General features: G+C 39.6%; 2 protein-coding genes across 2 annotated transcripts; one reads left to right on the top strand and one right to left on the bottom strand.

Annotated features, from left to right (window-relative positions):
- Window positions 1-225: 225 nt before the first annotated feature.
- tmprss13a (transmembrane serine protease 13a) lies at window positions 226-8,684 on the bottom strand. The gene is made up of 12 exons (XM_076100588.1): window positions 8,667-8,684; window positions 5,869-6,040; window positions 5,623-5,733; window positions 4,798-4,962; window positions 4,486-4,612; window positions 3,942-4,037; window positions 3,462-3,505; window positions 2,690-2,852; window positions 2,266-2,444; window positions 1,592-1,690; window positions 497-639; window positions 226-390 (listed from the first exon to the last, which is right to left on the bottom strand). Exons 1-12 carry the CDS (start codon window positions 8,682-8,684, stop codon window positions 226-228), a joined length of 1,482 nt encoding a protein of 493 aa, XP_075956703.1.
- Window positions 8,685-12,244: 3,560 nt separating this feature from the next.
- On the top strand, window positions 12,245-17,024 carry il10ra (interleukin 10 receptor, alpha). Its single transcript, XM_076100531.1, has 7 exons — window positions 12,245-12,518; window positions 13,168-13,288; window positions 13,522-13,691; window positions 13,787-13,932; window positions 14,351-14,519; window positions 15,062-15,180; window positions 15,402-17,024. Exons 1-7 carry the CDS (start codon window positions 12,428-12,430, stop codon window positions 16,296-16,298), a joined length of 1,713 nt encoding a protein of 570 aa, XP_075956646.1. The 5' UTR covers window positions 12,245-12,427; the 3' UTR covers window positions 16,299-17,024.
- Window positions 17,025-17,458: the final 434 nt, after the last annotated feature.

Genomic DNA, 17,458 nt, shown 5'->3' with positions numbered 1-17,458 from the left:
TTTATGTGTGAATCCATCCATGTCTCAACTTCATAGTGCAGGGTTGATTAGGGAAGGGGGATTTGGGGGAGTAGACCGCCAGCAGGAGACAAAGGGACATCATGGCTCTTGATCTCTTTCTGTAGGCACAGGAAGTGTGAAGAATGGTGAAAACCTGTAGCCTTAATCTAAATGCATCTAAGTCATTTGAATGTCAAACACACCCTCTTACATTATTCATTTAGTTCATATGTTCTTCTTCATATTGCTATAGATCCAAGGCAGAACACTTTGGACTTTGGTGTAAACGCCAGGTCTGTTTCTTCCACCACAGCCAGATCCCCAGCTGGTGATCCCGATCAGGTGCCAACGGTTCGCACCCTCACACACCAGAGGTCCACCACTGTCACCCTGTAATAGTTCATAGTTAACATAAGTTTTACTCTGAAGTTAGCTGGATGTTAAAGGCACAATGCATATTCATCTGATTACCTGTCCCTTGTAATTGACTGCTCACCTGACAGGAGTCTTTGCCTCCGTTGAGGTCCCCGGCACAGAGCATGTGCTTGGTCACGGCGCCTCGATACACACTGCGGCTGTTGCACACTCGTGTACTAATGATGTCCACAGTCACTTCCAACAGTTCCCTGGAGACAGTGGCTATATTGAAAAAAAAAAAAAAAAAAAGCTAATTAAGTTTAAAATCAAGGCTCTAAAATATGTCAAAAATATTGACTGAATAAACGGGAAACTTTACATTGAGCTTACAAATTTATTATATTTATTATTATTATATCATTATTATTATTTACAAATGTATTAATCAAGCAAAGGATTGGTTGATTAATAAATATAGAAACTGCCATAGTCCACTGTCATATCTTCTCTTCTTTTGTCTCCAGCTTTTCTAATTAATCAGGTGCATTCTTATTTCCTGTGTTTTTTTACTGTCATTCTGCACCTGCCCATCAGCCATTATAAAGTTTTAGGTCCATCTATATCTCATTCACTATCAGTCTCACTATATAGAGGGCAGCCATTATTTACTCTCTGATAAATCATCCATGTTCCCTTAGGGGTCCAGACTTTTCTTCTGCCTGTACTTCCTGGGATGACAGTAGATCTGCCTGTTATTTGGCTACTGCCTGACTGCTCTTGCTTTCTGGAAAACATGCACGTGTGCTCTGATCCGGTCAAGTGTTACTCATTCTTACTCTATATGCAGCTGACCATCTCTGTTTGCCTGTTTTCATAAGGAAAGTTATATTTTTAAGAGTTACCTGAACCTTTTTCAGCTTTATTGTTTAACTCTGGCCAAATACGTATAGCCGTACATATTCCAGTCGGTAAGTGGGTAAACAACAATTAGTTATCCTTAGACCCAAGACCAACCTTTTACAACATACAGTTATCTACAGGGCTTCTGTAGAATGGAACAATTATAATAGTAGAAAATTAACAAGGACATACACTTTTAAGAAATAAATGCAGATGCACCTAAAGCAGACCACATGACTGCTACAGTGGAAGCTGATCCAATAAACCAAGCTGTAAACCTTATTATATCATTTGTTACATTTCTAGTAAACTCAGCTCCATATTCCAGTTTTACCTGATCCGAACTCAGTGGTGCCAAAACCTGAGGTCCAGCACCTCCTTCCATTGTCAACTTGCTCATTAAAAGCTGGCAGACAAGCCGGATGGACATTAGCTGGAAAACACAAAAATACATGTTTAACTTTAGCAAACACAGCAGCAACCTTGTGTTCTTAAAAGGATAGTACTGTAAACAGATGTACAAACACACACACACACAAACACACAGCGCTGGGCAAATCAGATTAACGGTTTTTGCCACAGACTGTGGACTCAGTACTTTAAAAGCTAAGACCGAAGAGCAAAAGAAAAACATTTCAAAAGCAGTCACTCTGTATTGTTTTTTCCAGATGGCACAATGTTGAAAGAATGTAAAAAAAAATAGAGACTTGTTAAAAGACGTTTTAGCTGTAGAGTGAATGCTTAATGATATAGGCTCTTGACCACAGATCAGCTGGCAGAAGGACTGTCTTTCTATCCCCCACCGGGTCATGCTACATTTTATATGAACATATTCCCTCCTGATTAAACAGCTCTTGTTGCATTTCCTGACTCTTCTCTTGCTGCATCAGATTTAGACCATGACAGCTAACCAGGTGCTGACTTCAAAACCGAATTCTGACCGCAGCCTCAGCTATGAAGGAAGGATGAACATCAACATTGTTTTAATAAAGTGAAGATGTGACTAACCATCGAAACTAACTGGAGATGTAAGTTTGAGCAGAGCGACGTCCTGGTCATTAGTTTTGCTGTTGTAGTTCTCATTGAGTATGATCCTCTCAACCAAAAAGGGTTCAGGTAGTTGATCCAGAGACACAGCTCCACCATACACTTTCCAGTTTCTCTCCAAGAGAGCAAAAGAGTTGCTGCTGTAATACAGAAAGATACTGTTCAATGGAAACCATCATATCGCCATGGAAATGGTGCTTATATTTTCAGCAGCGAAGACTCGAAATCTTTGCATTGTAAATTATAAAATGTATCAGTTCAACAATATGCAGTTTTGTGCTTACAATGTACAGCATGGATACTGAGACACAAATAAACACACATAAAACCATGGAGTAAGTTGTAGGAAATATGCCAAGACGGATTTTCTCATGCAGTCAGTCACCTCAGGAAGCAGTGGGCAGCGGTCAGCACAAAGTCAGGAGAGATCAAGACTCCTCCGCAGGTGTGGGATCCTCTAAAGTGCAGCGACATCTGCCAAGGCCACTGACCCACCTTTGCTACGGTGCCCCCAATAATCCGGGATGTCGACTCCTGCCGACCGCAATCTGGGAACAGAAGACAATGTTAGATAATGTACAATACCGAAGAAACAGCTAAAACATCCTAATATAAGGTTGAGAGATAATTCAATATTAATGTTTAGTGAGTTTCAGTGAAATGGTGGTGATTGAATGATCATTGTTACAACTTTACGAAACAAAGGGCTACTATTCTTTTGTTTAGACGTGACACGTTTTATAAGATCTAAAGCACAACACAAAGCACTGATGGTTAGGTAATGATTGAAAGGGTATGTTGTGTTGCGGTGCCAGGACTATACCACATACTAGCTTGCATGCTACACTCCATATTTGCCATATTTTTGGATATGGTATCTCAGTCTTGGTTTTGTCATTGTTGATATTTAACCTTGTCACCCCAACTCCGAGGTCTCTGTGTTTAGATTTAAGATTCAAAGAAGTCAAGTAATTTCATAATTTTTCTAAATGATCAAAAACATATACAGTAATGTCAAGTGATATTGATCAAGTACTGATTTTTTTAAATAGTTGAATTTGCAGTCATAGTTATACTGTGTGTGTAAGACAGGGACAGAGGAAGAGAGAGCGACTGTGTGTGACATATGGCTTTAGGAACAGATGGACGCTCCTTACCCACACACTGCAGGGAGACAGTCTTCTGTTCTGGACAGGGTTGGCTACGTAATGAGAAAAACATGTCAGTTATCATAAGTACATGCAGTAATCGAATGTGCACCTTTCTGCTGTTTTCTGTAGTATTAAAAATGAATAAAAAGCAGATAATTAGCCTGTAGGGGTAATATGTTTTTAACTGCTTCCACAAATAACAAAGATATTGGAATGATCATAAGCGGGACAAGGACTAGGACTGCCCCCTTTTGGTCGACTAATCGGTCGTTTTGGTCTTAGTCGACTATGATTTATTTTGTCGATTAGTCCTTCTTTGTGCATTTTCACACTGAAGACTTATCATCTCTAGCAAACACATGATATAAAGTTGTGCTTTTCTGTCATTTTTTGTGGAGAAACTCAGTTTTACAGATCTGTCAAAAAAGTACGGGTGTAATAATTGTTTTGGTCAAGGACAGCCCAAGAAAGGACTAGATTGTTTACCTGACGTTAACCAGACCCTGGATATGGGAAGATGAGCTGTCTGTCAATGTTAAACCAATGGAGTCCTGGGATGTAACTGCTTTGCTGATATAGGACCTGGAGATAAAGGGAAAAGTAGTTCAGAAAGCTAAACAGATAAACTTGGATATACAGAGATCATTTTGTTGAAACAATGCGTGATTGAGTCTGGAAACTCATTCTGCTTCTGTCACACTGAGACACCCCAGGGAGACCCTGTGGAGAATCAATTCAACCATAAACACAGCAGCAGGTGAGGAGAAATTAGATGGATCTCAGTGGGTAAATTACAGGTTGGAGACAGAAGCCCACATGTTCGCTATTTGCTGATGAATTTGGGTCCGGCAAAAAGACTGGATAAATCCCTCCTTTATTGAAGCCTGAGCTAGCTCCGAATGATGATGGGGAATGGTTATAAATATTTAGATGTTGGAAATCTGCTGCTGTTTTACATGTTGTTTAGCACACTTTCAGTTATGTTTGACAAAATAACCCTATAATTGAGTTATGAGTGATCATTCTTTACTCTCTAAATCCCAGTTGAGCGCAGGTCAGGTCGGCGTATCTCTTGTTCCAGTTTTTGAAGCACACTGGTTGGAAGCGGCCATCTTGTGATGTCCTGACCTGCAGACTCCTGTCCTTGCCAAACCTCACTGGAGGGAAAAAAAAGAAAGAGGACAACTTAGCACAACTCTTCACTGGGTTATGCACAATGCAGCAGTAATGTGGAGTCTTTGGCCTGTGTGCTGTGTGTGTGTGTGTGTGTGTGTGTGTGTGTGTGTGTGTGTGTGTGTGTGTGTGTGTGTGTGTGTGTGTGTGTGTACAGGTGCCTACTCACGACAGTTTGTTTCGTCACTGCCCAGTTGGCAGTCACTTATTCCATCACATAGGACAGTGTTGTTGGGGCAGGTGTCAGAGTTTGGCAAAGACGGATATTCATCTTTTTCATCATTAGGCTCAGTGTTGAGGATTGCTGCTGTTGCAAACCGGGTGCCATAACGAACTGTCGTTGGGGTAGTAATGAGTGTGGATGAGGAGAGGTAGAGTGTGCCTTTATTGTTATAGTTAACGAAAACTATGTTGACATAAAATAGGAACAGTAAAATGCAACTTAAATGAATACATTACCTCCGTCTCTCTCACTTAATGAATATCCGTTCAATCTTTATAACTACTTTACCACGGTAATCAAATTTGCATAACAATTTTACAATTCAATAGACAACCAATATTTTATAAATGCCAACAAAGATCTATGGAAATGGGGGAAAAACAGGCTTACTTAATAAAAAGCTAACTGTATAAAAGGGTTATATGTTTAGGGATGTTAAAGGAGGGTACTGCAAACATATTTTTAAGAAGCTGCCAACCCAATATTGTTATTTTTAATGTCTAAATAAAGCATTATATACCAGCAATAAAGTCATTTTGTTCCATCATACAATCCCTTTTTAAAGTATGCATTTTATCAAAAACAAAACCACAAAAATGCAAACAAATCTATCGTTATCAAAACTGCAAGGGCACAGGAAATATTGTGAATAATAATATTATTATTCACAATAATATTGGGTAATATTGCAGTTGCAATATGAAGGAATTAGATTAGCAAATGAATGTTAATGACAATGTCCAGTGATCTGTAAGGATAAGCACAGTATACCTCCAAGCCAGATGGCCAGTGCCAGCAGCCCGAGCACCAGTAAAGTTCCCCCTGACCCTCCGTAACACTGGGCATTACCATCGCAGCATCTCCTCCTCTTTCTGCTGGGGGCTGGACACAGACAATACACAAACAAATACACAAACACACATTAATAATCCTTGGGACAACTCAGTCTCCGTTTGTTTTGCTCCTACACCTGCATCCATTGTATTATGAGGGAAATGAGCTGTGAATATCACTCACGTATGCTTGACTGTTGGACTTGGGTAACAACCACAGGTGGTCCATACTGGGGGATGTATTGTGGATAGGCGGAGGGTGTCAGGCCTGGACCCACGCCATACACCACCTCCTCATAGGACCTGAGGGGGGGCTGGGTGTGCACGGCAACAGAATAGGAAGGAGGGGGATCGTTCTGTGAGGAAAAACAGAAAAGGCGGAGGGAAAGTAAATAACTAGCGAGGGGTTAAATAAATCCCTTATTAAAAACACACAATGTGATGTGGAGTCTTTGTCCATTGTGTCATATATTGCCTTTGGGAACAAGACACAATGCTATATTTAGGTATAATGATTTCGGTAGTTAGACGGACAATAAAGACGAAAGAAGCAAATCATTTGCATGTTTTTGTTTCCCAGGACTGAGCATAGGCTTTTGTCCTCCATGCAATCCTAACACTATTATCAAGCATGTGTTTAAATCCACACCTAGGTAACAACCTTACCCAAAAAGACACATGTGATGTATTCCGGCAACAGTGTCTGAAAGATCAGGTTCATTTCCTCATTTTTCTGTTCATGCTATCTCCTCTGCCCTTTTTGATTCACAGCTCCTAGTTAGCAATATCAAGAACTCGAGACAAAGAATGTAATCAGTACTTGAGCTCACTGTAAATGACTCATGATAAACAGGTGAGTCAGACTCTCTCCCTGGTTAATAAACAATGGCCTCTAAGACTACCAATGGTCTGTGTATCTCTGTCATTCTCCCATGAATATGAAAGAATAGGGTCCAGAAGAATCAGTGATTAAGTAAAGAGGAACTAGCTTTTTTAGGTTACAAATTTGTTCTCAGAAATAGTTTGACATTTTAGGAAATGCAGTTATTTGATTGTCAAGAGTTACATGAGAAGGTTGATACCACACTTGTGTCTTTGTGCAAACTATGTCGCTATAGGGCAAGCAGCTGGTTAGCTTAGCAATAACTGCACACCGCCACTTCTAAAGCGCACTACTTTATCTGGACAAAAACAACAGTGTTACTGGGGAATATTGTATGCAATACATTTTGGCCAGGCACAGTAAGTTTGTGTCTGAGTTCAAACAACGAAATCTGACGTGTTAATTAGTTAGCTTTAGAGATGCTGGATTTGGTTACGATACCAGTCTTTGTGAGCTAAGCTAACCGGCTGCTGCTCTAGCTATTCGTTTAATGTACAAACGTGACAGAGGTTTTGTTATTTCATCTTAGTCTTGGCAAAAAAGCAAATAAGGATATATCCCAAATGTCAAACTAATTCTTAAATTTTAAATTTAAATTGAGAAAATACATTTAACTCTACACTTGCTATACGCACTTATTATAGCGCTATGCTGTGTATGTGGAATGCAACTTTGGAATGTTAGGAATGGAAAATATTTTATGACTAAACTTGTTTGTCCACATTGTGGCCTGGACATCCAAGCATTTACGGAAAGTTACAATACAAGGAAGTTCATGGCGGGTCATATGAGGAAAAACTTTTTTGTAATTAACTTTTGTTGCTCGACATCATAACAGAGTTTTGACATAATCAGTGTCTGTTACTGTGTTTTAAAACAGTCACATTAGTCTTGATTTGGGCAGTCTTGAGCCTTAACCTCACCGCTAGTGCAGGGAAAGCCAAGATTTAGTTTCCCAAAACCAATGAGGATGGCCAATGAGCTGCTGTGACCCTTCTTCATTTGTCATCATCTTCTTAAAAAATGTTTGCAAAAAGGAAGGGATTAACCTATTGAGGTGACACTGGCTATGGATGGACTCGCTACAAAAGGTGCTCCATAAGACATTTCTACTGCACGCTGATCAAGTTTCAAAAATACACCTACTGGCAGCACACCCCCCACTTAATTAAAAGATTACAGAGTACTGTACTTGGATCATCTTGCATAGTTTGCCTATTGCCCATTATCATGGAGAAAGACTGGAAAAAACATTAAAAGATAAGAGGTTTCACATTTGAAAGGTCAGTATTTTACTTAGACAATAACTATGAAAATATAAAGTTACAAAGATACCCGACGTGAAACTGGAAACTAAAGTGTCCCTTCATGTTTGTCTGTAGGGTCGAAAAGAAATCAAGGCTGATACAAGTCAGATCAGTGTATTTCTTAAGAGCATTGAGTGAACTGAGCTTGAATGCAACCAAAACAAAGCTAGATATTCAATGAAAATCCCATTATCTCCAAATTTAGATACGAATTTTGGATTTTTTTAGATAAGCTAAAAGACTAAGTTTTCCAGAATAGGTGGACACAAATGTTATACTTCTTAAACAAATTAACCAATATAAACACCAATTGGTTTATCAGATCCAATAGGATTAATTGGATTAAAGATGCATTGTCAAAAATGTGAAAATAAAATAAAAAGCTTCGTAGTCTAAAGAGTTTCAAGCAAGTGTAAAGGTGTTGCCCTATAGAAACTTAAGAAAGAACCCAGTTGGTTTAGACGAAAGCTATATTCAAAATATCTTCCTCCCTGCTGCCTGGCAGGTAAATTTAAACAAATAAAACCTCTGAGGTATGCCTATAACCATTGCAATGAACAACACAAGTTTGCAGACAAATAAATACACTGAAACTCAAAAAGAGCAAACAGAGAGGCAGGTAAATAGACCAAGAGCCACCATTCAGAGTCTGCATGACAGGTGAGTATAGATCAAGCAGGAAGTTTGACTATTGATTTGAGGAAAGTTGAAGTCAGAGGAGAGGACAAGAGACACACTGTAGCATGAAGAGGGAGTTTTGTGTTTTAAGAGAAAGACAAAAGAAGAACCTACCGGGTCATTCTTTGCCATCGGACTCAGGTCAGCAAAGAGTGGAGAGTGGAGGTGAGTTTACTCAGTCACCAAGCAGTGATTACAGCATGGTGGTTCCACACGGTTACTCTCCCTTTTATTTTCTTCTCCTCTTCTTTCTACTCTACTGACCTTCATCCAAGCAACAACAGGTAGGTCTGCCTTCCCTGCCTAAGACCTCCCACTTCCAGCAACTATCATTCTCTCAGACCTTCATTTTTCTGCTCACAGAGATGGGCGTGCCCAGTACACCAGTTTCCCACCTGCCAGACTGGTTTTGTGCAAGACAGAGACTGTCAAAGCTTGTTTCACAGTGTCGAGCTCTATGGTGGCTCAAATGACACCAGCTGAGCTGTCAGGTCCCTGAACCAAAATATCTTCTTCGCCACAGAGAGAGAACTTGACTTGTTTTCCCATAAAATCCAATTCTACATTATTTCAGTTTAATTAATGCAGTATCTGTAAATTTCACAGTATGCTCATAGGCCGTACAAGGAAATGCTGGAGAAAAGAAAAGCTGTGTCATTGAATCCAGGAAATAAAGATAATGATCAATGCGTGTTCACATTTTTAAATGTGTGACTCATGTGTGGCCCTTTTTGAGGGTTTTTTATCAGAATCAGCTTTATTTGACTCCGCTTTACACATTGCTCTCAACATACATGGAATATACAAATGAACAAGGACATTAAAGACAACAAAGTAGAACAGAGAAACTAAGCATAAACCTTTAACATATAACTACTATTAGTACATTTAACTACTATTAGCTACTACTACATTTAAATACTATTGGCTTTCAATCTGTGAATTGCACACTTATACACATCTTGGACGTTCACACTGCAATTCCTTTGCGCAACCAGATCTCCGATGCTGCTTCTGGAAACTTTTGGAGCCTTCCTCTGATTTCTTAATTTCCCCTCCGTGCTCATTTTTAGATTTACTTCCTGAATGATCACTACCTTCGTCTCTCAGCCCCTAATGCCTCTCTAGTTTTGTATATTCACTAGTCACATAGTCACTTGAGAGTCTACATCTCTAGCCCTTTGAAAGCTTGCCAACGCTTACAGTAGCTTCTCAGTGTGTGATTTTTGTGAATATACAACATACGAAACAGCACATAATTATGAATACAGGGTATTGGGTATTGGCATAGTGGTCTAAACGGTTTAGACCATTTAGACCACTATGCCACTTTAGACGAAACCACACAACCACACAACCACAATGTCCCAGATTTGAACCTTTGTAGCACATCATCCTCTAATCTCCCTCTCCACTTTGTCACAACTCTGTGCTATAACACACATTAAAGTAATATCTCCCCAAAATATATAACCATGACTGTTAAGCATTTAAGCATGTTAAGTAATTCATAATATCAGAATACTGATATACAGAACTGGATTTCAAGACCTTTAAAGTTCAGGCAAATCTTTGTGTGGGTCTATCTAAATATGATCATTCTTATGAGAAGCACCACAAGATTCAATGTGAAGATGTGTATACCTTGTAACACAACTAGAAGTTGATATCATATACAGTCTTCCTATCTGCATGTATCCAATCCTCACGTATCAAGTGAAAACAAAGTGAAAAAACTCCCCCTTGTGAACACCAGCAGATGATCTCTGACATTTAAGTGGCGTCCCACGGTTCAGTGTTACTCAGCAGTTCTCTGTCCGTCTGCAAGACAGAAACCAGAAGTTGACGCCAGCAAATAGACTCATGAGTGTGTTTGCATTTACCAGGAACTAAAACTTGAAGAGTCTCATGTGACAGGGAGGTGAGAAACAGAGAGGGGAACTGTGGGGACATTTGTGGTTATAATTAAGAGAATCGTGATTTCTCAGAATTAACGTATATTTATAAAAATCCAAGTATTAGAGTATAAGCGTTTAAACAAATATATATAAGTATATCAAATTATCAACTAATGATTGACTTCTCTTTGAGCGGCTGTATTATATGTACAGTATGCCAACAACTTTAAATGCAGTTTCAATGGGACTGATTATGGAAATTAGGGCAGCATTCAAACATCAAGAGTTTGGTCTTTTCATGATGAGACAAATGTCTCGGGAGGGTGTAAACACTGTATTTAGTTGCCAAACAGTCATGTGAGAGACCTGGCTAAAGACTGGAACTGTTGTAATGTAAACAGAAGAGACAAGTGAGATAGTTGATCCAACTGTAAACCTCCCTTTAGTTTTAGTGCAATTGCATTAGAAATCCATCTTGTAGTTTCAGGTTTATTATAGAGCAGTATCTAGCGGACTCAGGAGGGGGAAAAAAGCACGTGCACATTTTAGGCCTTTGCACATACTAACAGTCAGTAAATGAAAGTGCATTTCTCAGACAATGGTCCTTGGATAAATGATTGTGGTGACCAGTAGGATGACATTTCTGAGTAATTTGCAAAAATATCATACTTATCCACCCACAATAACCTTTGTATCATTAATTTCCTTTCTAAAAAGTCTGACAAAATGTGAAACTGATCTGTTTCAAAGTAAGTGAGTTTTAAAGATAAAGTTCCATGGACACTGTGGTTTGTGAATACCATAGATTGAGATACAGATATCCCACCCAAGTTTTTAGAAAGGTCGTACCAGCCTCTCTTTATGTCACAAATCAAGTAATGGTTTACCTGTTTTGCCTTTTTTTCATGTTTGTTTTGCATGTGTTACATATGGTTCTATGTCCTGCTGTGAATGTTTGTGCTTGGGTGTGTGTGTGTGTGTCCATGTGTGTGTATTCTGTGTCTTTTGAGAACTAGGTGCAGCTCCCTAACGAGTGATTGAGGGCACCTGGATGAAGACGTGGGTTACCTATATAAGTGCCTCCTTGCTCCGCCCTCGCTCTCTCTCTCATCTGCCTGGCACCAGACCCTGGTCTGCAGTTGAATTTGCACCTGACAGTTTGTTTGTGTCCTGTAAATAAACTGACAGCGGTGGTTGTTGAATCTAACTTGATGTGGTGTCAGTCCTTATGTTGCGACTCCCGAGCCGGTCGTAACACATGTCAAACATATTCATCCAAATTACCCCAGAATAAATGTGTATTTTTCCTGTCCTTCTCTCAGCCAGCTCTACCATTGCTCTTTGCAAAAACCACCTGCAATGTAGCCAACCACAACTGAGGTTTTACAGACACAGAGTATCACAGGAAAATATCAAAATACATGTGCTGTAGTCAAAAAGGCACGCACACATAAACTAGACAGAAGAAAATAAACACAATATGTGTCTGCAGATTGTATGTTTTTCATTATGGAAACTAAAAAGTTAAAAAAAATTATGTTTAAAAGCAACAGAATATCCCTCTAATCAAACGTCTGCCTGCAATCACAAAAAGCGAAAGGGGAATCCCTAAACACTTCGCTTTTCTTGTCTCTGAGCCACGTAGAGCCGAGCAGTTCACTGTACACCATTAACCTACTGAGAGTGGGGAAAGAGGAAAAGAAAAATTAAAAGAGGAAGGTAAACGTCTGGTGGAAGAGAAGGGAGGGATGAAACTAGCAGCAGCGTCACTGAGCCGTCACAACAGGAAGCGCATCATGCGAGAGGGAGGGGGTTGAGCAAGAGCGGAAGGTATTTTGGGAGATCTATGTAAAAAATTAGGCAAAAACAATCTGCCTCTTCTTATTTCTTCCACAGATGAACAGACACCACATCAGTAATTCACCGATGATTGGAATAAGGGGCTTCTTTGGTGGCTACTGCATAGATTATAACTGAATGACAATACCTCTCCAGATACCAGACATGGATATGAGCAATACGACACCACTTCTCGTCTTCCTGATTGTCTACATAAACTGTGTATCAGGTAATTAACACTTTTTATTACACAATATCTTCAGTCTTATCTGTTTTATTTATCCTGTTTTGTATTCAAATTATTTTTGCTGTGGTTTTCCTTCACTTTTGTGAATTTCACATGAATTTCACATGACTGGAATTGTGACTGTCTTGTGAAATACCGTACGTCAAATACAGACATTCTAGAAAATGTTTAGTTGTTACAGTGAAACTTATTTTCTAAGCCTATGTTTACAATATGGTTTCCATCATGAAGGCATCAGGTGGAAAAAAGAGAATTACATGGGAAGTTTATCGCAAAATGTCCTGTTCCACTCAGGTGAATGAAGCCCACAGAGTGGTAATGGGTGAACCTCTGTTCACTGTACGAAAGCCCACAATGTCATTATCATCAGAGATCCCATAAATGATTTTCAAGATCGCAGCGTGTTTTCGTCAGCCAGACTTCCTTTTCTTCTTTCAACCACATCCTTCAATCTAAAGAAAACATATCAGCATTTGCTTAGCAAGGTTTATGATTTTACAGTCTGGAATCAAAAAGAATAAATGTCTCCTCTTCCGACCATATGCTATAAAGCTGTTTTTTATTTAAAGAAATGTAAATGATTGTGTAATACTTTGCATATTCATGATAATTCCCCCATTTACTATTGCAGGACTGGACGTCCCTCATCCTGACCAACTGGTTGTGAATATTTTGGATGGGGAGGTAATAGTACTTTGGAGACACCCTGCGAACGCCCCATCAAACTCCCGGTACAATGTAGAAATGGCAAAGTATGTTTGACTTTTACTTCAGAATTACAGTGTCAAATTTGTTTACAAATTTTCTATTATTTTGCAATTCAAATTTCACAGCATTCTGTACTTTTTCCTTCACATGTACACCGCTTACATTGTTATTTGTGCTCATTGATTCATCTGATTTGCCAGGGAGAATCAACTTTTATTGAAATCTTTTTATGATATTCAGCTCCTTCCAGTTTGTGAATGGTGTTTTCTGTCCACAGGTACACTGATGAATGGGCCGTGGTGGCCAGCTGCACCGGGATCAAGAGTACCTACTGTGACCTTAGCAGCCTTGTAGATGACTATCACGCTGCATACAAAGTCAGAGTTCAGTTGGTTGCAGGAGATGACGTGTCTGTGTGGAAATACAAGAAATATCTCCTAAATACAAGTACGAATAGTTTGGTAGGACCTCAGTGTACCACGGTTAATACATTGTATTTTTGCTATAGGTTTGTTTTCTTACCTCTCTCTCTGGTCCTACAGGCGAGTTGCAGCCTCCGTCCTTCACCTTGTGGGCAACGTCCAGCACTCTGACAGTTTCTGTTCACCAAAAAAACATTCTGAAAAAAATATTTCCATATGGGCTCACCTACACCATATACCTGGAGGAGAGAGGACAGCATAAAAAGGTATAATATGTGAAATAATAATAAGGCAGCACCCACCCTTTCCACCAACCCATCAGAACAATTAAAAACACAAGTTTGGACTAATAGAAACACTTAAATTGATCGTCTGGACTGTTCAAACACAGACCTACACAACAGAAGCATCTAACTTTATCATGTTTTTTTTTTATTATGTAAATTGTTTGTTAATAAATCAATGCTATACGTGGCTACATTTTCAATTGTGTTCAGTTGAGAAATAGATAAAAAGTCCAACTCTGCAATTTTCTGTAATTTAATAAACCTAATTGGGCCTTGGTGGTGAATTTTACAATATTTAATGTGATGTAACATCTGAACCTTACTCATCTCAGGCTATATTGTAAAATGTGGTCTACAATGCCTTGATCTGCGTGGTAATTCGATTTTTACCCTACAGAACACGACAGCATACCTGAAAGATGACATGGGGGAGGATCAGAAGACTAAGTCTTTCAGTTCTCTGCTCTGGGGGCGAGAGTACTGTGTCAGCATCAAAATAGAGGGCATTGGAGCTCTGTCCACCAGCAGGGTGTCCCCTAAACAGTGTCTGCTGCTACCAGAGCAAGGTAATAAAACATTGTAATGATGATGCACAGCTAAGAGACAGCAGCTTCGAACAGCAATCAGATTGTTACAATGTGTGTTAGTTTAGTGGATTTATTTAAGTAATACCAAAAAAAAAGCATAATACATTAGAGGATTAAAAAATAATTTAGCTTATGAGATAAAAACAAACAAAAAGTCTTTCAAAGACATCTCACAGTGAAAAAAATAGAACAATGTCAACTAAAATAAATCTAACAATAACATATATGAGATACGTTCATATGTCAATCGCTCCATCCGGCAGGGCACAAAACTACTAAGTATTATTACGTACTTTTTTCCCCATTTTCAATCTTTGTGGGGTTTGCTAGTGGCAGCTTCTTGTTTGCTCTTGGCAAGAGTAAAATAAGTAGATTTTCCAAAATGTCACTAATCCATTGGCCAACATTTTAAATCTGTTAGAAAGAAAAAAATGTGCAAGATGATACAAGTTTAAATCTACAGGTTTAACAGATAACACCCTTGCTCCTATTAACCCTTTTCCTGTTTTTGTTCCCTCCAGAATGGTACATGATTGCTGTGTCATCCTTATCTATTCTGGGTGTGCTGGCCAGCTTTGCTATCATGGCAACCATTGTTATGTGTTACCTGAGAAGTCCAAAGAAAACACCTGATGTATTGGTAAGTACATTCAAAAACTGAATATTGGGACAAATTACAGAAAAACAAACTTGTACAGTCAACTACGTGGAAAACAGAACCAAAAGTTGGTTGTTTTGCTTGCATCACATTCTTGATATTAGCCTTGCTGAGATGGTTCAGTTGGTCATAACTACCCTAAACATGATTTTGTTAAACAATGAATAAAACAACAATCTCTGTCTTTTCTCTTCTCACCCCAGAAATCGACTGTAAGTGGCTGGCTTCCACTCTCTGTTGGAGAAGGGACTATGGAGGTTGTTACAGACAAAGGATGGTTACTGTCCAGCTACAAAGCAGAAGTGAACAACTTTGTCAAAGATCCAGTGACACGTAATACGGTAACAGAGGACGATAGAGAGGAGGACAGGAGGACCAGCATGGACAGCGGCTTGGACATGGAGTCCAATTCTGCTACAACCAGCGGAGGAAGTCCTCCAATGAGACAAGAGGACAGTGGCTGTGGGAGCTTAGGAGAACAAGAGAGCTCCACTAGCTGTCAGACAGATTACCCTCTGAAGGATGAGAGGACTGGTACAGACATGGCTAGGAAGAGGGAGTACAGTGGGTTGGGACTGTGCTGCCAGCTTGATTCTTCTTCCACAAATCTGGATGGACAGGACAGTGGATCTCTAGAGCTTAATTATCGCCGCCATAGCCCCTCTGTGCAGATTCATGTCTGTGATGATGAGGAGCTGTTTAAACAGATGCTTCCTGACTCAGTTTTGGCTGAAGTGGTCACAGGTTACAGGGCTGGGCTTCAATCCTGTATTTGTTCAGGATCAGGACAGTGCACTTGGTGCCATAAACAAGGCCATTACGGAACTGAGATTATCAAACAATACAGAGCTATGTGTTTTGAAAATGGACTATTGAGCAGCAAATGTGATTTTGTGGAGCTCACATATTCAAGTTATTCTAAAAAAACACAAATGGACACTGTCGTGGTGGATGACTTAGAAACAACTTTTATACAACTGGGGGAGACTTTCCCTCTGCTAACAGCTCTATCGCCACTGCCCCTAGTGGACGGAGAACAGGACTTCAATATGAACAACCTGCCCCTCTCTCTCTGTGACGTACAGCTGAAGACTGACTGATGCGCTGCGGAATGCAACAATGCAACAATTTATAACATCATGCTGACATAACCTCCCTACCATAGTACTATATTGGATCATTTCCTTTGCCTCCATGACACAATCATTCAAATAAATAATTTGAGTCATGAAATAGAAGCATTAGTCAGTATTTGGGGGCAGAGGAATTGCTCTTACACGGGAAAAATGTAAAGAGAAACAGAACAAGCCCCGGGTATTATTGAACATATGAAGGAAACAGACGTTAGACCACACAGCTGCTGGCTGTTAGCTGTTGGTTGGAGTCTCAGGAGCTTCTGGAGATGAAGAGCATAAGACCTTATTCAACCCTATCACACTGGGTATATTTACAACAGACTTAACTGCTGTTTGCCGGAAGTGAAACTGGCGTGGGGAGCAATGCAGAGAAACAGTTTGACAGTTACAATGCTCTTTGACATTTTGCGACTTCTCCCTGCTCTCACCTACGCCAACATTGTCCGTAACCAACCCAAAAGGTTTCTGAAAAGTATTTATTTTTCTCACCACTATCGAAACAGTAAAATTCCTGTTCATCATTTTAAAGTAGTTCAATATCAAGTGGTGTCAAACAAAAGAGCAAACATGTCGCTCGCTATTTTCAATGATGTGCAGGACATGGGTTTTCATTGTGTATTAATGTGATTGTGACTTGTCTGTCATTAAAATAAACTGTCTCTGGAATGTTCACAAAAAAAACCAACCAAATGACATGATGTTGATTTCAGAAACCATGACTCGAAGAAACCCAGAAACAACAGAGTGATACTCAATGGAAAGAACAAACATTACATTTCACTTTGCTGTACATGGGATCCCCAGATGCAAATTCTGTGTACAGGAACCAGAGCGGTGGTTTCGAAGCTGAACTAAGAAAAAAACACTTCCTCTTACAGGCTTCCACTCAGTTCAAAAAAGTCCTGCTTCACTTTGAATAGAGCAAATATTGTCAACAGGGCTGACGTTTCAGATAACCAACAGTTATCTAGATGAAATAATATCTTCACTGAAGCTGGTAGGAAATACCACTCTTGATAAAGCAGATCCCTGGCAGTGGTGAGGAGATCCTGTGACCTACTAAACATACATGACTACAGGGGAAGTGAGACAGCTTTTAGCTAGTGCTAAAGGTTGACAAAAAA

The sequence above is a fragment of the Anarhichas minor genome, unplaced genomic scaffold (assembly GCF_050575085.1).
Source record: "Anarhichas minor isolate MPS153535 unplaced genomic scaffold, ASM5057508v1 ptg000026l, whole genome shotgun sequence".
Taxonomy (NCBI): Eukaryota; Metazoa; Chordata; class Actinopteri; order Perciformes; family Anarhichadidae; genus Anarhichas; species Anarhichas minor.
Note: the sequence above shows the minus strand (reverse complement) of the source record. Positions and strands in the feature narration are given on the sequence as shown.